The 22,500-nt window shown below is 46.6% G+C and overlaps 1 protein-coding gene across 1 annotated transcript in view; it reads right to left on the reverse strand.

Annotated features, from left to right (window-relative positions):
- LOC110487190 (voltage-dependent P/Q-type calcium channel subunit alpha-1A) overlaps positions 1-22,500 on the reverse strand; it is a 132,396-nt gene that overhangs the window by 107,268 nt on the left and 2,628 nt on the right. The window contains exon 3 of the mRNA XM_036948345.1: positions 1-3. This exon is cut by the window's left edge and continues 89 nt beyond it. Coding sequence (XP_036804240.1) covers positions 1-3 — 3 coding nt within the window. The remainder of the gene's footprint in view (positions 4-22,500) is intronic.

Below are 22,500 nucleotides of genomic sequence, written 5' to 3' on the forward strand. Positions count from 1 at the left end.
ATACTAAGGAGAGAGGGAAGAAAAGAAAGAGAAAGAGAGAGAATTAGAAAAGGAGAAGAAACAGTGGACACAGTGGAAACAGTAGCAACAGTGGAGACAGTAGAAACAGTGGAAACAGTAGAAACAGTGGAGACAGTAAAAACAGTAGAAACAGTGGAAACAGTGAAAACAGTAGAAACAGTAGAATCAGTGGAAAACAGTAGAAACAGTGGAGACAGTAGAAACAGTAGAAAACAGTATAAATAGTGTAGACCGTGGAAACAGTGGAAACAGTAGAAACAGTATAAACAGTGGAGACAGTATAAACAGTGGAAAACAGTAGAAACAGTGAAAACAGTGGAAAACAGTAGAAACAGTAAAAGCAGTAGAAACAGTGGAAACAGTGGAAAACAGTATAAACAGTGGAAACAGTGGAAAAACAGTAGAAACAGTGGAGACAGTAGAAACAGTAGAAACAGTGGAGACAGTGGAAACAGTGTAAAACAGTAGAGACAGTAGAAACAGTAGGAGCATTAGAAACAGTGGAAAACAGTGTAGACAGTGGAAACAGTGTAAAACAGTAGAAACAGTAGAAACCGTGGAGACGGTAGAAACAGTGGAAACAGTAGAAACAGTAGAAACAGTAAGGACAGTAGAAACAGTGGAGATAGTAGAAACAGTAGAAACAGTAGAAACAGTGGAGACAGTAGAACAGTAGGAACAGTGGAGACAGTAGAAACAGTAGAAACAGTAGGAACAGTAGAGACAGTAGAAACAGTAGGAACAGTAGAAATAGTAGAAACCGTGGAGACAGTAGAAACAGAAGAAACAATAGAAACAGTGGAAACAGTAGATACAGTAGAAACAGTAGAGACAGTAGAAACAGTAGGAACAGTAGAAATAGTAGAAACCGTGGAGACAGTAGAAACAGTAGAAACAGTAGAAACCGTGGAGACAGTAGAAACAGAAGAAACAGTAGAAACCGTGGAGACAGTAGAAACAGAAGAAACAGTAGAAACCGTGGAGACAGTAGAAACAGAAGAAACAGTAGGAACAGTAGCCCTAACCCGTTCCATTTCAGCAGAAAACAAACAGTATTTGCGGTATAAAAAGTCATAAAAAGCACAGGAACACACGCATGACATGATTGGTCAGTGCTGTCTGGGATCCTTGGGATGTCCCTACCCTAAACCCTGGCCTTAAACCTTACCCTAACCATATCCACAACCCTTACCTAACCCCAACCGTACCCTTTACCAACTGGGGTAGGGACATCCCAAGGATTCCGGATAGTACGGACCTGACATGATCTCACACACATCTCCATAGTAACGTGATCCACATGAGTCATGTGTGTAGTGTCACACCACCATGGTCACTGTGACTGGTCTATATGACCTCTCTTTTAGAGGCTGCCTGGGTCGGTGTGAAGTGATCAACTAGTCTCCCCCTCTCCCTCTCCCTCTCTCCCCCTCTCCCCCTCTCCCTCTCCCTCTCCCTCTCCCTCTCTCCCTCAGTTCCATCTCTCTGACAGTCAGCCTCTCTGTACATCAGACCAGGAGGACTTGGTGATGGTTAGTGCAGGTTCCCCATCACACACAAGACATGGGTAACTTGTGTGATGGAGGGTAACGTGTGTGATGGAGAATCACAGAGAGAGAGAGGAAAAACACAGAGAAGGAGAGAGGTGGGGTTGGGATATGCAGCTTCTATAATTCACTCAGCGTAAGAGAGTTATATTATAACAACTGACGCAACACAGACAGAAAGTGGTCGGTCTGAGACAGTTCCTCCCAAACGCTCTTTAAAAAACACGAGGTCAGGTTTTGGCCCCTCTCCTCTTCCTCCTCCTCCCTTTCTGCTCCAGACTCATTTCACTAAGAGCCCCATTCATTAACAGGTATAATATATCTGGCCAGAACAGTCCTTCTCTCAATGGGGTTTGAACTGTGTGTGTGTGTGTGTGTGTGTGTGTGTGTGTGTGTGTGTGTGTGTGTGTGTGTGTGTGTGTGTGTACGCGTCCGTCCATGTGCGTGCCAGACCAGTCATTCACTCAATAGGGTTTTAACAGGACTGCTGGCGAGAGCAACTGAGGAAGGCAGAAACTAAACTATTCACCCCAAGGAGAGGACCAATCATGGGATTGAGAGATGGATGAATGGATAGAGGGATATATATAGGGTTGAAGGGAGGGACGGATGGAGTTGGCTGGTGTTGAATGATTCCTTCTCCACTTATTTACCTCATTCTCTCTCTCCCCCTCTCTCTTTCTCTCTCTCTCTCTCTCTCTCTCTCCTTCCTTCCTTCCTTCCTTCCTTCCTTCCTTCCTTCCTTCCTTCCTTCCTTCCTTCCTTCCTTCCTTCCTTCCTTCCTTCCTTCCTTCCACACACGTCTCTCCAAAACGTCTCAATAGTCTCAACCATTGTATATTTACATAACTGTTCTATATTCTGTAAAGACAGACAGTAGGGGCAAAAACTAAAACGGGCTTGGAAACCCTGTCCGACGGCAACTGCATGTACACGCATCCACCACTAGAGGGGGCAACCACTGTGTCTAGTAGGGACCACACTGAATGAAACCAGGGCAGCAATGGAGGAGTGAGAGAGATGGAAGAGGAGAATGGAGGGATGGGTGAGTGAGAGTGAGAGTGAAGAGGAGAGAAAATAGGAAATTGACAGAAGCTACAGAAAGGATGACATGTGGAAGGGGGAGGAGCCACTTTGGGGGAGGAGAGGAATAGAAAGAGGAGGAGGAGAAAAGGAAAGGAGGGAAAGGAGTGAGGTAGAGGAGGAACAAATAAAGGAGAGATGAAAGAGGAGGAAGATGGAGGTAAAATAGGGACGATGCCCATCAGAGATAGAGATTGAAAAGCAGTGTTACTGCTCTGTGTGACTAGAGAGAGACAATCTGCTATATAATCCTACAGAGATACCCTAGAGAGAGAGAGACAGAGAAAGAGGGATAGAGAAAGGAGAGAGATGGAGGGAAAGAGAGAGAGAGGCAGGGTGTGTGTGAGGAAGAGAGAGAATGTGAGAGAGGCGATGGCGTCTGTGTGACTGGGTGAGATGGAGGGAGGGAGAAGAGGGAGGTATGGTAGAGTGGCGAGGGATTCACACGGAGGAGAGGTGTGTGGAGAGTGCTGACAGGGCCACTCTACTGGGGAACACCTGTCTATCAACCTGCAGACACACACACACACACACACACACACACACACACACACACACACACACACACACACACACACACACACACACACACACACACACACACACACACACACACACACACACACACACACATAACTAGAACCCAAAGACATAGCCATTATTATGAGCCGCCCTCCCCTCAGCAGCCTCCACTGTGTACGAACGGTATGTCTTCAGTAAAACAGAGAAGGAGAGGGAGGCCAGAAAAGAAGAGACTGTCAACTGCCTGCTAGATTTTGCAGTGAGTCAGCGTGAATGTACTGAAACCAATGTGGTTGCACACTGAGTATATCAAACATGCTCATTCCATGACAGACTGACCAGGTGAATCCAGGTGAAAGCTATGATCCCTTATTGATGTTAGTAAAGCCACTTCAATCAGTGTAGATGAAGGGGAGGATACAGGTCATAGAAGGATGTTTAAGCCTTGAGACAAGTGAGACATGGATTGTGTATGTGTGTCTTTCAGAGGGTGAATGGACAAGACAAAACATTGAACTGTCTTTGAATGGGGTATGGTGGTAGGTGTCTTTGAACAGGGTATGGTAGTAGGTGTCTTTGAACGGGGTATGGTAGTAGGTGTCTTTGAACAGGGTATGGTAGTAGGTGTCTTTGAACGGGGTATGGTAGTAGGTGTCTTTGAACAGGGTATGGTAGTAGGTGTCTTTGAACAGGGTATGGTAGTAGGTGTCTTTGAACAGGGTATGGTAGTAGGTGTCTTTGAACGGGGTTTGGTAGTAGGTGTCTTTGAACGGGGTATGGTAGTAGGTGTCTTTGAACGGGGTAGGGTAGTAGGTGTCTTTGAACGGGGTATGGTAGTAGGTGTCTTTGAACAGGGTATGGTAGTAGGTGTCTTTGAACGGGGTTTGGTAGTAGGTGTCTTTGAACGGGGTTTGGTAGTAGGGGTCTTTGAACAGGGTTTGGTAGTAGGTGCCAGGTGCCCTAATTTGTGTCAAGAACTGCAACGCTGCTGGGTTTTTCACTCTCAACAGTTTCCCGTGTGTATCAAGAATGGTCCACCACCCAGAGAACATCCAGCCAACTTAACACAAGTGTGGGAAGCATTGGAGTCAACATGGGCCAGCATCCCTGTGGAACGCTTTCAACACCTTGTAGAGTCCATGTCCCAACGAATTGAGGCTGTTCTGAGGGTGCAACTCAATATTAGGAAGGTGTTCCTAATGTTTGGTAAAGTCAGTGTACATGCACAGTCCTGTGTATGAAGGGTATGTCTATACATTACAGTAAGAGAGAGAGAGAGAGAGAGAGAGAAATGAAGAGAAAATCAACTGCCTGATAGAAGCGTGTCAGCGTGAACGTTCTCCAACCAACATCACAGTGTGTACTCACCCAGACAGATACAGACTACTGTATGTTCACAACCCAACGCCTCAACTAAGACAAACATGATGAAGAAGATGATGATGAGGAAGATGGTGGAGGTCTCTCCCCGTTCCCCGAATCGCCATGGCAACCGATGATTCCTCTTTTTTTCGGGAAGTATCCCCGGTTACCGAACTGCTCTCATTCATAACCGTTGCCGTGGCAACGGAGCCCTCATTCATTGATGGAATCTCGGCATTGCCGTGGCAACGAGGCGGGTAGAGGGTCTCCTAGCGATTGTTTGACTCTTTTTTGAGGTGTGGGTTCTCTGCACTGCTACACACTGAGCAAACACACACACGCACACACATACGCTACACACACCATTAATGTACATGCTTTCAAACACAGACACACAAACACACAGTCTTATCTAGTATGTGATGTACAGTAGTGTGTGGACACACAAACACACAGTCTTATCTAGTATGTGATGTACAGTAGTGTGTGGACACACAAACACACAGTCTTATCTAGTATGTGATGTACAGTAGTGTGTGGACACACAAACACACAGTCTTATCTAGTATGTGATGTACAGTAGTGTGTGGGTATGTGTGGTGTAAAACATCATATTAACATACAGGAGCAAAGGAATCTGGGTCAGATATATAATTTCTTCTTATACATTCCTGTGTGTGTGTGTGTGTGTGTGTCTGTGTGTGAAAGAATGTACGTATATGGTGTGTATAGCATGAGTGTGTCTGTATGTGTGTGTGTGTGTGTGTGTGTGTGTGTGTGTGTGTGTGTGTGTGTGTGTGTGTGTGTGTGTGTCTGTGTGTGTGTGTGTGTGTGTGTGTGTGTGTGAAAGAATGTACGCATATGGTGTGTATAGCATGAGTGTGTCTGTATGTGTGTATCTGAAAACCATGTGGGAGTGCCATGTGTTAGCTCAGTGTGAGCTCCTGTCCACTCCCTATAGCCCCTCACACACACACACACACACACACACACACACACACACACACACACACACACACACACACACACACACACACACACACACACACACACACACACACACAGACCAACAAAATGTTAAAATCTGAAATTAAGTCAAATATTGAACAGTTAAAACCATCTAAAAATATACTGTTCAAATCCACAATGCTATTTTTCTTACAACCTGCAACAATAAGCGTGGCTATGGCACATCAACCTTCCCTGTACAACCATTATGTCACCGGTCAACCCCGCTTTTCACAGTAGACATGGTACGCCCCAATCACTTTCCATTATTGGAAGAGTCTACTTGCTCAGCTGAAGGGGGTTGAGGGATGATAATGGCTACATCACCTTCCCACCTAGTTTATCACAAACACTCTATTGCTATACTCTCAACATCTCTCTCCCTATCTATTCCCTTTCCACTGTCTCTGTCCTCTCCTCTCTCCTTCTCTGAACATCTCTCTCCCTCTATTCCCTTTCCACTGTCTCTGTCCTCTCCTCTCTCCTTCTCTGAACATCTCTCTCCCTCTATTCCCTTTCCACTGTCTCTGTCCTCTCCTCTCTCCTTCTCTGAACATCTCTCTCTATTCCCTTTCCACTGTTTCTGTCCTCTCCTCTCTCCTTCTCTGGACATCTCTCTCCCTCTCTATTCCCTTTCCACTGTCTCTGTCCTCTCCTCTCTCCTTCTCTGGACATCTCTCTCCCTCTCTATTCCCTTTCCACTGTCTCTGTCATCTCCTCTCTCCTTCTCTGAACATCTCTCCCTCTCTATTTCCTTTCCACTGTCTCTGTCCTCTCCTCTCTCCTTCTCTGGACATCTCTCTCCCTCTCTATTCCCTTTCCACTGTCTCTGTCCTCTCCTCTCTCCTTCTCTGAACATCTCTCCCTCTCTATTTCCTTTCCACTGTCTCTGTCCTCTCCTCTCTCCTTCTCTGAACATCTCTCCCTCTCTATTCCCTTTCCACTGTCTCTGTCCTCTCCTCTCTCCTTCTCTGAACATCTCTCCCTCTATTCCCTTTCCACTGTCTCTGTCCTCTCCTCTCTCCTTCTCTGAACATCTCTCCCTTTCTCTCGTCCTATATTGCTCTCTCTCTCTCTCCAGTGCTAACACTCAGCTGATGGACCCACTGGCTCCATCCAGTCACCCCATCCCTCCTCCCCTCTAGCCATCCAGTCCAGTCACCCCCTCCCTCCTCCCCTCTAGCCATCCAGTCCAGTCACCCCCTCCCTCCTCCCCTCTAGCCATCCAGTCCAGTCACCCCCTCCCTCCTCCCCTCTAGCCATCCAGTCCAGTCACCCCCTCCCTCCTCATCTCTAGCCATCCAGTCCAGTCACCCCCTCCCTCCTCCCCTCTAGAGAGCCAGTCCAGTCACCCCCTCCCTCCTCATCTCCAGCCATCCAGTCCAGTCACCCCCTCCCTCCTCCCCTCTAGAGATCCAGTCCAGTCACCCCCTCCCTCCTCCCCTCTAGCCATCCAGTCCAGTCACCCCCTCCCTCCTCAACTCTAGCCATCCAGTCCAGTCACCCCACCCCACTCCTCCCCTCTAGCCATCCAGTCCAGTAACCCCCTCCCTCCTCATCTCTATCCATCCAGTCCAGTCACCCCACCCCTCCTCCCCTCTAGCCATCCAGTCGAGTCACCCCCCCACTCCTCCCCTCTAGCCATCCAGTCCAGTCACCCCCTCTAGTCATCCAGTCCAGTCACCCCCTCTCTCCTCCCCTCTAGCCATCCAGTCCAGTCACCCCCTCTAACCACCCAGTCCAGTCACGCTCTCCCTACCTTCCTCTCTCCCTCCTCCCATCCTTCCTTCCCTTGTCCATCCCCCGCTCACCACAGTATCTCTACATCCTTCCTCCACCTGCCCACTCACTCACTCTCTCTCCATCTCTCCTTTCCCTCTTTTTATCTCTCCCTTGCTTCCTTGCCTCCTCCAGTCTGCCAATCCTCCAGACCAGTCAGGCGAAGGGAGGATGAAGGAGAGAGCAGTAAAAGGAGGGATGAATGCTTCCTCCTGGTTATGTCCAACTCATTCATCTCTCTCTCTCTCTCTCATCTGTGACCAGCTGTCCCTCTCTCCTTTCTCGCCACCTTGTCCCCACTCCATCCTTTGGCCTTTTCTCTCTCCTGCCCTCACATTCCCCCTCTCTCTCCTCTACACTCCCTCCTTCTTTCCATCCCTCCCTCATCCCTCTCTCCCCCTCTCCCTGGCTAGCTGATCCTCCACCTGTTTCTCTGTGGGGACCAGCGTGTGATCTGGCATTCGCAAGGACATTAGCTACTCAATGAGTGTGTTTGTGTGTGTGTGTGTAGGTGTGCATGCTCTATCCTGTGTGTGTGTGTGTGCGCGCACACTTTATCCTGTATGTGAATGTGTGAATGTGTGTGTGTGTGTGTGTGTGTGGTGTGTGTGTGTTTGGTGTTTGTGTGTATGTGTGGTGTGTGTGTCTACGTGTGTTGTGTGTGTGTGTGTTTGTCCTATAGGGTAGGTACAGTGTCCTAGTGTTTAGCAGAGAGTCAGGCCTCTAAATGACTGCAGGCTTATAATGATAATGGAAGTGATGGCAGCGGGACAATATTCACACGGGTACCACTTCTCTCTCTCCTCCCTCTCTCTCTGTCACTCTCTTCCTCCCTGCCTCTCTCTGCCAGCTCTCTCCTTCTCTCACTCCTCCCTCTCTCTCTGTCTCTCTCTCTTCCTCCCAGCCTCTCTCTGCCAGCTTTCTCCTTCTCTCTCTTCTCCCTCGCTCTCTGTCGCTCTCCCTCCCTACCTCTCTCTCTCTTCTCTGCCTCTCTTCCTATCTATCTCTCTATCCTTCCGTCTTCCTCTCTCTCTTTTTCTCCTCTCGCTATCCCCTCTCTCCTTCACATATCCTTTCTCAAATACTGTACATGCAGACTTTGTTTATCTCTCTCTCTCCCATACAGTACATTTCAGCTTTCCAGACGACCTCCCTTCCTTCCTGTTGGTATCTCTGAAGTCCGACTGTGTTAACATCAGTTGAAATGTTTCTGTTGCTAAGCATCATTAAAATCACATTGGGGTTTTTTTAAATGGAGAGGGGACAAACATACACTTTCTTTTCTTAGCTCTGACCCAGTTGCAGCAGAGGACAGGACACTGGCTACTGTAAATGGGTTATAAATGGGTTATGAATGTGCAATGTATGGGTTATGAATGTGCTATGTATGGGTTATGAATGTGCAATGTATGGGTTATGAATGTGCTATGTATGGGTTATGAATGTGCCATGAATGTGTTATGTATGGGTTATGAATGTGTTATGTATGGGTTATGCATATGCAATGTATGGGTTATGAATGTGCTATGTATGGGTTATGAATGTGTTATGTATGGGTTATGAATGTGCAATGTATGGGTTATGAATGTGCTATGTATGGGTTATGAATGTGCCATGAATGTGTAATGTATGGGTTATACATTTTCCATTAATATGTTATGTATGGGTTATGAATGTGCTATGTATGGGTTATGAATGTGCTATGTATGGGTTATGAATGTGCTATGTATGGGTTATGAATGGGAAGGTCCTTCCCTGTTTCAGCCTGACAATGACCCTGTGCACAAAGCGAGGTCCATACAGAAATTGTTTGTCGAGAATAGTGTGGAAGAACTTGACTGGCCTGGACAGAGCCCTGACCTCAACCACATCGAACACCTTTGGGATGAATTGTAACACGACTGCGAGCCAGGCCTAATCGCCCAACATCAGTACCTGACCTCACTAATGCGCTTGTGGCTGAATGGAAGCAAGTTCCCGCAGCAATGTTCCAACATCTAGTGGAAAGCCTTCCCAGAAGAGTGGAGGTTGTTTCAGCAGCAAAGGGGACACCAACTCCTTATTAATGCCCATGATTTTGGAATGAGATGTTCGATGGGCAGGTGTCCACATACTTTTGTTCATGTAGTGTAGGACCATCTGACCTAGTTGCAGAAGAGGACAGAACACTAGCTACATGCATACGCACTGCTTACGAATGTGTTATGTGTTGGTTATGAATATGTTATGAAGTCCTTATATAGCCTTTAGGTGTTACCATCTGACCACGCTGCAGCAGTAGAGGACACTAGCTACTGTAAACGACTACATTAGACAGCTCCATGACTTACATACTGCCTATGTACACTACCATTCAAAAGTTTGGGGTCACTTAGAAATGTCCTTGTTTTTGAAAAAAAAGCACATTTTTTGTCCATTAAAATAGCATCAAATTGATCAGAAATACAGTGTAGACATTGTTCATGTTGTAAATTACTATTGTAGCTGGAAACGGCTGATTTTTAATGGAATATCTACATAGGCGTACAGAGGCCCATTATCAGCAACCATCACTCCTGTGTTCTAATGGTACGTTGTGTTAGCTAATCCAAGTTGATCACTTTAAAAGGCTAATTGATCATTAGAAAACCCTTTTGCAATTATGTTAGCACAGCTGAAAACTGTTATTCTGATTATAGTTTTAACTGTCCTTCTTTAGACTAGTTGAGTATCTGGAGCATCAGCATTTGTGGGTTCAATTACAGGTTCAAAATGGCCAGAAACAAAGACCTTTCTTCTGAAACTCATCAGTCTATTCTTTTTCTGAGAAAAACCAGAATAGAAAGAGGTGTGGGAGGCCCCGGTGCACAACTAAGCAAGAGGACAAGTACATTAGAGACATTAGTACAAGTACATTAGTGTGTCTAGTTTGAGAAACAGAAGCCTCACAAGTCCTCAACAGACAGCTTCATTAAATAGTACCCGCAAAACACCAGTCTCAACGTCAACAGTGAAGAGGCGACTCCGGGATGCTGGCCTTCTAGGCAGAGTTCCTCTGTCCAGTGTCTGTGTTATTTTGCCCATCTTAATCTTTTATTTTTATTGGCCAGTCTGAGATATGGCTTTTTCTTTGCAACTCTACTTAGAAGGCCAGCATCCCGGAGTCACCTCTTCACTGTTGACGTTGAGACTGGTGTTTTGCGGGTATTATTCAATTAGCCATTTACAGCTACAATAGTCATTTACAACATTAACAATGTCTACACTGTATTTCTGATCAATTTGATGTTATTTTGAATGGACAAAAAATGTGCTTTTCTTTCAAAAACAAGGACATTTCTAAGTGACCCCAAACTTTTGAACTGTACTGTAACTTTCATTTAGTCTTTCCTCATTCCGACTTCACTGCAGTAAAGGTCAAGACACTAGCTGAATGCATACATACTGCTTATGAATGTGTTATGCATGAGTTATGAATGTGTCATGAAGCCCTTATGTAGTCATTAGGTTCAGCCAGCTACAGCAGAGGACAGGACACTTAGCTGCATTACATTGTGACATCACAATGGAGGTTACGTTCTAAACCAATGCAATGTTGACTGACATGAATACTAAACAGGCAGGAGAATACACTTCCTCCTTCTCGCTATCTCTCCCTCCCTTTCTCTCTCTTTCTCTCTCTCTCTTTATCTATCATTCTCACTCTGTATCTACCTCTCTCTTTCTCTCTCGCTCTGTCACTCTCTCTCTACTTCTCCATGTCTCTCTTTCCCATGTGTGTGCCAAGAATGAAGTCACCACACACTGATACACACACACACACACACACACACACACACACACACACACACACACACACACACACACACACACACACACACACACACACGTCTCACATGGCCGCAGTGGCAGACTCAGTCACGACTCGCAGTGCAGACACACACAAAGAGATACGAAGCCTTCAGTATATCACTCATCACTGTTAGCTCAACACACACACACACACACACACACACACACACACACACACACACACACACACACACACACACACACACACACACACACACACACACACACACACACACACACACACACACTCTCAACAATTTCAACCCCAACACCTTGTGTGTGTCTATTTGTATGTAATAGACAATGTGTGTGTCACATTTGCGTTTGCATCTTGTAGCGTGTGTGTGTGTATGTGTGTGTGTGTGTGTGTGTGTGTGTGTGTGTGTGTGTGTGTGTGTGTGTGTGTGTGTGTGTGTGTGTGTGTGTAGGGATGGGTCTGTCTGTAAATAGAAATCAAAGCTGTGGGCAGGAGTGTGGAGGAGGTATTTTATCTTCAAAGTGCAGCTCACACACACACACACAAACAACCACACACACAAACACACACACACACAAACACACACAAACACACACACACACAAACACACACACACACAAACAACCACACACACAAACACACACAAACACACACAAACACACACACACACAAACACACACACACACAAACACACACAAACACACAAACAACCACACACACAAACACACACACACACAAACACACACACACACAAACACACACAAACACACAAACAACCACACACACAAACACACACAAACACACACAAACACACACACAAACACACACAAACACACAAACAACCACACACACAAACACACACAAACACACAAACAACCACACACACAAACACACACACAAACACACACACAAACACACACACAAACACACAAACAACCACACACACAAACACACACACAAACACACACACAAACACACACACAAACACACAAACAACCACACACACGTACGCGCCCGCAGACACACACACAAACACGCAGACTGGACAGGTATAGCATAGTGTAGGTTACAAAACAAACAAGCTTTTAAATAATACATGAAATATCTAGTAGAGTATTTTATTTGAGTGATCATGGTAATCTCTCTGTGGGTCCTGAGCATATTTTGAGTTGTGTGTTGATGTATGTAGGCCATGCCTAGTGATGCTGTGTGTGTCTGTGCATCTGTGTGTGTTGTCTGTGTGCGTATAGTTCAATGTTGTCTGTGTGTGTGTGTGTGTGTGTGTGTGTGTGTGTGTGTGTGTTGTGACGACCCTCCCACTCTGTCTGCCGATTTCTTTCTCTTTCCTCTTGTTTTCCGCATTAGGACGTCGGTGGGCGGAGCTGGGAGGGTCGTCAGCGACATGGGACACACCTGGGCCCGGGTCTGTCCCGGGATAAATACACCTCTTCCCCAGTCACTAAGGAGACTGGAACCATGCAGACACACCTGGGCCCGGGTCTGTCCCGGGATAAATACACCTCTTCCCCAGTCACTAAGGAGACTGGAACCATGCAGACACACCTGGGCCCGGGTCTGTCCCGGGATAAATACACCTCTTCCCCAGTCACTAAGGAGACTGGAACCATGCAGACACACCTGGGCCCGGGTCTGTCCCGGGATAAATACACCTCTTCCCCAGTCACTGAGGAGACTGGAACCATGCAGACACACCTGGGCCCGGGTCTGTCCCGGGATAAATACACCTCTTCCCCAGTCACTAAGGAGACTGGAACCATGCAGACACACCTGGGCCCGGGTCTGTCCCGGGATAAATACACCTCTTCCCCAGTCACTGAGGAGACTGGAACCATGCAGACACACCTGGGCCCGGGTCTGTCCCGGGATAAATACACCTCTTCCCCAGTCACTGAGGAGACTGGAACCATGCAGACACACCTGGGCCCGGGTGTGTCCCGGGATAAATACACCTCTTCCCCAGTCACTAAGGAGACTGGAACCATGCAGACACACCTGGGCCCGGGTCTGTCCCGGGATAAATACACCTCTTCCCTAGTCACTAAGGAGACTGGAACCATGCAGACACACCTGGGCCCGGGTCTGTCCCGGGATAAATACACCTCTTCCCCAGTCACTAAGGAGACTGGAACCATGCAGACACACCTGGGCCCGGGTCTGTCCCGGGATAAATACACCTCTTCCCCAGTCACTGAGGAAACCTTGAACCATGCAGACACACCTGGGCCGGGGTCTGTCCCGGGATAAATACACCTCTTCCCCAGTCACTGAGGAGACTGGAACCATGCAGACACACTGTTGGATTTTGGTTGTGGCATTTTTGTTTGTTTGTTTGTTTGTTTGGCGTCTTTCAACCCTCCTCATCACAGCTATACACACCACCACTTACGCTAGCGATTACTGACTACAGACACCATTGTTAATTGTATACAGGTTACCTCAGTTAGTACATTTATTTTTGTTATTCCTTATCTCCATGTTGTCTCACTTTTGGTTGTGGGCTTCGAGCCGGTTCGTGACAGTGTGCATAGTGATGCTGCATAGTGATGCTGTGAGTGTGTGTGTATGGTGTGTATGTTTGCGTGTCTATGTATCTGTCTATGGGTGTGTGTGTGTATGGTGTGTGTGTCTTTGCGTGTCTATGTATCTGTCTATGTGTGTGTGTGTGTGTGTGTGTCGGAGCACAGGATAAGGCTGTTAGAGAGTCTGTGTCTCAAGACTGTACTGGTGATTGATCATCTGCACCAATGAAAACCAGGTTACCGCACACACACACACACACACACACACACACACACACACACACAGATACATAGACACGCAAACACACACACCACACGCACGCATGCACACGTTTGCTCTCATTCCCTCTCCTCAACGTGTTTGCTGTCTCATGTCCCTCTCTCTCCTCCCCATCTCTTAATCACTCACTTTCTGTGGTTCTCCTCCCATCCTTTTCCCTGCTCCCAGACCTCTCTCACTCTGCCTCCATCCCTCACTCTAAGTATCACCATCATCATCCCTGCATCCTTCTCTTCCCTCTCCCTACGTCACGCTCTCATCTCTCTACCTCTCCCTTCTCTCACTCGCTCCCTCTTACCAGTGCAATCCACCATCCATTCCATTGCTCCTCCCTATTCTCTCTCCCGCTCCCTCTCTCTCTCTCTCCTTCTCCCTCCCCTGTTTTCCAGAGCCAAGGGGAATAGAGAGACAGAGTGACGTTTCTCTCCCTCTCCCTCTCTCTCGCTCTCCTTCTCCCTCCCCTGTTTTCCAGAGCCAAGGGGAATAGAGAGACAGAGTGACGTTTCTCTCCCTCCCTCTGTTACCACTGCAATACTCCCGGCTCTCTCTCCGTCTTTTCCCCCTCGCTTCCTGATTGCTCTTCCTTAGAGCTGCTGCTGGACTCACAGATAAGTGTTTTGAGGTCTCTCTCTCTCTCTCTCTCTCTCTCTCTCTCATAAACCATACAGCAGTGATGTACAGACTGAAGAACATACACACATTCACCACCTCTACTTACAAGAGCAGCATCCCCCACACTTTTACAGTGCACACACACACACATGCGCAGTCTCCAGGGCAAACCCAAATTGAGAGGTCTGACTGACACAGAGAGAGGAGGATGGGTGAGAAAGCGAGTGGGGAGAGAGAGGAGAGGAGGATGGGTGAGAAAGAGAGTGGGGAGAGAGAGGAGAGGAGGATGGGTGAGAAAGAGAGTGGGGCGAGAGAGGAGAGGAGGATGGGTGAGAAAGAGAGTGGGGAGAGAGAGGAGAGGAGGATGGGTGAGAAAGAGAGTGGGGAGAGAGAGGAGAGGAGGATGGGTGAGAAAGAGAGTGGGGAGAGAGAGGAGAGGAGGATGGGTGAGAAAGAGAGTGGGGAGAGAGAGGAGAGGAGGATGGGTGAGAAAGAGAGTGGGGAGAGAGAGGAGAGGAGGATGGGTGAGAAAGAGAGTGGGGAGAGAGAGGAGAGGAGGATGGGTGAGAAAGAGAGTGGGGAGAGAGAGGAGAGGAGGATGGGTGAGAAAGAGAGTGGGGAGAGAGAGGAGAGGAGGATGGGTGAGAAAGAGAGTGGGGAGAGAGAGGAGAGGAGGATGGGTGAGAAAGAGAGTGGGGAGAGAGAGGAGAGGAGGATGGGTGAGAAAGAGAGTGGGGAGAGAGAGGAGAGGAGGATGGGTGAGAAAGAGAGTGGGGAGAGAGAGGAGGATGGGTGAGAAAGAGAGTGGGGAGAGAGAGGAGAGGAGGATGGGTGAGAAAGAGAGTGGGGAGCTGTCCTCTCTCTTTCCCTCCCGTACTATTCCTTATATTCCTCCCTAGTTAAATAAAGGTAAAAAATAACTACAAATAAATATATATCTCCCCCTTCACCCCCCTCCCTCTATCTCTATCTCCATCCATTCCTCTGTCAGTGCCTTCAATACTATTCTCTCTTCCCCTTTCCTTGTCTCTCTCTATCTCTCTGCTCTCTCTATCTCTATGTCCCCCTCGACACCTCCTCTCTATCTCTCTCCCCTCTCTATCTCTATGTCCCCCTCGACACCTCCTCTCTATCTCTCTATCTCTATGTCCTACTTGACACCTCCTCTCTCTATCTCTATGTCCCCCTCGACACCTTCTCTCTATCTCTATGTCCCCCTCGACACCTCCTCTCTATCTCTATGTCCCCCTCGACACCTCCTCTCTATCACTATGTCCCCCTCGACACCTTCTCTCTATCTCTATGTCCCCCTTGACACCTCCTCTCTATCTCTCTATCTCTATGTCCCCCTCGACACCTTCTCTCTATCTCTATGTCCCCCTCGACACCTCCTCTCTCTATCTCTCTATCTCTCTATCTCTATGTCCCCCTTGACACATCCTCTCTCTATCTCTATGTCCCCCTCGACACCTCCTCTCTATCTCTATGTCCCTCTCGACACCTCCTCTCTCTCTCTCTATCTTTATATCCCCCTCGACACCTTCTCTCTATCTCTCTGTCCCCCTCGACACCTCCTCTCTCTATCTCTCTATCTCTCTATCTCTATGTCCCCCTTGACACATCCTCTCTCTATCTCTATGTCCCCCTCGACACCTCCTCTCTATCTCTATGTCCCTCTCGACACCTCCTCTCTCTCTCTCTATCTTTATATCCCCCTCGACACCTTCTCTCTATCTCTCTGTCCCCCTCGACACCTCCTCTCTCTCTCTCTCTCTATGTCCCCCTCGACACCTTCTCTCTATCTCTATGTCCCCCTCGACACCTTCTCTCTATCTCTATGTCCCCCTCGACACCTCCTCTCTATCTCTATGTCCCCCTCGACACCTTCTCTCTATCTCTATGTCCCCCTCGACACCTCTTCTCTCTATCTCTATCTCTATGTCCCCCTCGACACCTCCTCTCTCTATCTCTATCTCTACGTCCCCCTCGACACCTCCTCTCTATCTCTCTCCTCTCTCTATCTCTATGTCCCCCTCGACACCTCCTCTCTGTCTCTTCCCTCTCTCTCTCCCTCCCTCCTCTCTCTCTGTGAGGTGACATTTCACTGGTGCCCTGCTTGTTGCTCCCTGCAGCGCCACTCTGATCTAGCCTCAGTGTGTGTGTGTGTGTGTGTGTGTGTGTGCTCATTAAAGGGAGACAGCGATGGAGAGGGTGATGCCCTGATTACACACACACACCTTGTCAAACGAGACCTCTGCTGTGTGTGTGTGTGGGTGTGTGTCTACCCAGCTGACTGTATATCTTAATGTCCTCCTTTCCCTCTCTCTACATGCTGTGTATCTTTCCAGGTCTTCCTTTTTCTCACGATAGTCTAACCCCTCCTTTTACTGCTGCTGCTCTCTCCAGATCCTCTCTTCCTCCTCTCTCCTGCTCCTCTCTTCCTCCTCTCTCCAGATCCTCTCTTCCTCCTCTCTCCAGCTCCTCTCTTCCTCCTCTCTCCTGCTCCTCTCTTCCTCCTCTCTCCAGATCCTCTCTTCCTCCTCTCTCCAGCTCCTCTCTTCCTCCTCTCTCCAGCTCCTCTCTTCCTCCTCTCTCCTGCTCCTCTCTTCCTCCTCTCTCCAGATCCTCTCTTCCTCCTCTCTCCTGCTCCTCTCTTCCTCCTCTCTCCTGCTCCTCTCTTCCTCCTCTCTCCAGCTCCTCTCTTCCTCCTCTCTCCAGATCCTCTCTTCCTCCTCTCTCCAGCTCCTCTCTTCCTCTTCTCTCCAGCTCCTCTCTTCCTCCACTCTCCAGATCCTCTCTTCCTCCTCTCTCCGGCTCCTCTCTTCCTCCTCTCTCCAGATCCTCTCTTCCTCCTCTCTCCAGCTCCTCTCTTCCTCCTCTCTCCAGCTCCTCACTCTCTCTCTCTCCAGCTCATCTCTTCCTCCTCTCTCTCTCTCTCTCTCTCTCTCTCTCTCTCGACATGCTGCTCACTTGCTACGGTACAGCAGCCATTTTTAGATCACACATCAAACAAACACACCCTCCTGTCTCACTCTCCCCCTGCATCTCTCTTTCTTCTTTCTCTTTTGAACAAATGCGTGCACACACACACACACACATCTATCTACAGTATATATATATATATATATATATATATATATATATATATATATATATATATATATATATATATATATATATATATATATATCATTCAGTCTCTGTCTGTCTGTCTGTCTGCCAGTCAGTGTGTATGGATATTGATCTTTAGACTGATCAGGGGGCCATTGATCCTGGAGTTTCCTCAGTCCAGACACACATGGACGGGAGCCAAGAGATGGGACCAGACTATATCTACACACATAAGATGGGACCAGACTACATCTACACACATAAGATGGGACCAGACTATATCTACACACATAAGATGGGACCAGACTACATCTACACACATAAGATGGGACCAGACTATATCTACACACATAAGATGGGACCAGACTATATCTACACACATAAGATGGGACCAGACTACATCTACACACATAAGATGGGACCAGACTATATCTACACACATAAGATGGGACCAGACTATATCTACACACATAAGATGGGACCAGACTATATCTACACACATAAGATGGGACCAGACTATATCTACACACATAAGATGGGACCAGACTATATCTACACACATAAGATGGGACCAGACTATATCTACACACATAAGATGGGACCAGACTATATCTACACACATAAGATGGGACCAGACTATATCTACACACATAAGATGGGACCAGACTATATCTACACACATAAGATGGGACCAGACTACATCTACACACATAAGATGGGACCAGACTATATCTACACACATAAGATGGGACCAGACTATATCTACACACATAAGATGGGACCAGACTATATCTACACACATAAGATGGGACCAGACTATATCTACACACATAAGATGGGACCAGACTACACACATAAGATGGGACCAGACTATATCTACACACATAAGATGGGACCAGACTATATCTACACACATAAGATGGGACCAGACTATATCTACACACATAAGATGGGACCAGACTACATCTACACACATAAGATGGGACCAGACTACATCTACACACATAAGATGGGACCAGACTATATCTACACACATAAGATGGGACCAGACTACATCTACACACATAAGATGGGACCAGACTACATCTTCACACATAAGATGGGACCAGACTACATCTTCACACATAAGATGGGACCAGACTACATCTTCACACATAAGATGGGACCAGACTACATCTACACACATAAGATGGGACCAGACTACATCTTCACACATAAGATGGGACCAGACTATATCTACACACATAAGATGGGACCAGACTATATCTTCACACATAAGATGGGACCAGACTATATCTACACACATAAGATGGGACCAGACTACACACATAAGATGGGACCAGACTATATCTACACACATAAGATGGGACCAGACTATATCTACACACATAAGATGGGACCAGACTACATCTACACACATAAGATGGGACCAGACTATATCTTCACACACAAGATGGGACCAGACTATATCTACACACATAAGATGGGACCAGACTACATCTACACACATAAGATGGGACCAGACTATATCTACACACATAAGATGGGACCAGACTATATCTACACACATAAGATGGGACCAGACTACATCTACACACATAAGATGCGACCAGACTACATCTACACACATAAGATGGGACCAGACTATATCTTCACACATAAGATGGGACCAGACTATATCTACACACATAAGATGGGACCAGACTACATCTACACACATAAGATGGGACCAGACTATATCTACACACATAAGATGGGACCAGACTATATCTACACACATAAGATGGGACCAGACTATATCTACACACATAAGATGGGACCAGACTACACACATAAGATGGGACCAGACTACATCTTCACACATAAGATGGGACCAGACTACACACATAAGATGGGACCAGACTACATCTTCACACATAAGATGGGACCAGACTACACACATAAGATGGGACCAGACTACACACATAAGATGGGACCAGACTACACACATAAGATGGGACCAGACTATATCTACACACATAAGATGGGACCAGACTATATCTACACACATAAGATGGGACCAGACTACACACATAAGATGGGACCAGACTACATCTTCACACATAAGATGGGACCAGACTACACACATAAGATGGGACCAGACTACACACATAAGATGGGACCAGACTACATCTACACACATAAGATGGGACCAGACTACATCTACACACATAAGATGGGACCAGACTACATCTACACACATAAGATGGGACCAGACTACATCTACACACATAAGATGGGACCAGACTACATCTACACACATAAGATGGGACCAGACTACATCTACACACATAAGATGGGACCAGACTATATCTACACACATAAGATGGGACCAGACTACATCTTCACACATAAGATGGGACCAGACTACATCTACACACATAAGATGGGACCAGACTACACACATAAGATGGGACCAGACTACATCTACACACATAAGATGGGACCAGACTACATCTACACACATAAGATGGGACCAGACTACACACATAAGATGGGACCAGACTACATCTACACACATAAGATGGGACCAGACTACATCTACACACATAAGATGGGACCAGACTACATCTACACACATAAGATGGGACCAGACTACACACATAAGATGGGACCAGACTACATCTTCACACATAAGATGGGACCAGACTACATCTACACACATAAGATGGGACCAGACTATATCTACACACATAAGATGGGATCAGACTATATCTACACACATAAGATGGGACCAGACTATATCTACACACATAAGATGGGACCAGACTATATCTACACACATAAGATGGGACCAGACTACATCTACACACATAAGATGGGACCAGACTATATCTACACACATAAGATGGGACCAGACTACACACATAAGATGGGACCAGACTACATCTACACACATAAGATGGGACCAGACTACATCTACACACATAAGATGGGACCAGACTATATCTACACACATAAGATGGGACCAGACTACATCTACACACATAAGATGGGACCAGACTACATCTACACACATAAGATGGGACCAGACTACATCTTCACACATAAGATGGGACCAGACTATATCTACACACATAAGATGGGACCAGACTACACACATAAGATGGGACCAGACTACACACATAAGATGGGACCAGACTACATCTACACACATAAGATGGGACCAGACTACATCTACACACATAAGATGGGACCAGACTACATCTACACACATAAGATGGGACCAGACTACATCTACACACATAAGATGGGACCAGACTACATCTACACACATAAGATGGGACCAGACTACATCTACACACATAAGATGGGACCAGACTATATCTACACACATAAGATGGGACCAGACTACATCTTCACACATAAGATGGGACCAGACTACATCTACACACATAAGATGGGACCAGACTACACACATAAGATGGGACCAGACTACATCTACACACATAAGATGGGACCAGACTACATCTACACACATAAGATGGGACCAGACTACACACATAAGATGGGACCAGACTACATCTACACACATAAGATGGGACCAGACTACATCTTCACACATAAGATGGGACCAGACTACATCTACACACATAAGATGGGACCAGACTACATCTACACACATAAGATGGGACCAGACTACATCTACACACATAAGATGGGACCAGACTACACACATAAGATGGGACCAGACTACATCTTCACACATAAGATGGGACCAGACTACATCTACACACATAAGATGGGACCAGACTATATCTACACACATAAGATGGGATCAGACTATATCTACACACATAAGATGGGACCAGACTATATCTACACACATAAGATGGGACCAGACTATATCTACACACATAAGATGGGACCAGACTACATCTACACACATAAGATGGGACCAGACTATATCTACACACATAAGATGGGACCAGACTACACACATAAGATGGGACCAGACTACATCTACACACATAAGATGGGACCAGACTACATCTACACACATAAGATGGGACCAGACTATATCTACACACATAAGATGGGACCAGACTACATCTACACACATAAGATGGGACCAGACTACATCTACACACATAAGATGGGACCAGACTACATCTACACACATAAGATGGGACCAGACTACATCTTCACACATAAGATGGGACCAGACTATATCTACACACATAAGATGGGACCAGACTATATCTACACACATAAGATGGGACCAGACTATATCTACACACATAAGGATTTCCAGCAATGACATCAAGAGTGTGTGTGTGTGTGTGTGTGTGTGTGTGTGTGTGTGTGTGTGTGTGTGTGTGTGTGTGTGTGTGTGTGTGTGTGTGTGTGTGTGTGTGTGTGTGTGTGTGTGTGTGTACTGTGAGAAGGTGTCACTTGCATCAAGCATATTAGTATGTGAACACATACTGAGCACTAGTACAAAATCATTCACAGGCCAAATTTGGCCCGCAGCCCGCCAGTTGACAATCCCTGATGTATGGTATGTAGACAGTAGTTATGGTATGATACCTGATGTATGGTATGTAGACAGTAGTTAAGGTATGATACCTGATGTATGGTATGTAGACAGTAGTTATGGTATGATACCTGATGTATGGTATGTAGACAGTAGTTATGGTATGATACCTGATGTATGGTATGTAGACAGTAGTTAAGGTATGATACCTGATGTATGGTATGTAGACAGTAGTTATGGTATGATACCTGATGTATGGTATGTAGACAGTAGTTATGGTATGATACCTGATGTATGGTATGTAGACAGTA

Source organism: Oncorhynchus mykiss, chromosome 17, assembly GCF_013265735.2.
Source record: "Oncorhynchus mykiss isolate Arlee chromosome 17, USDA_OmykA_1.1, whole genome shotgun sequence".
Taxonomy (NCBI): Eukaryota; Metazoa; Chordata; class Actinopteri; order Salmoniformes; family Salmonidae; genus Oncorhynchus; species Oncorhynchus mykiss.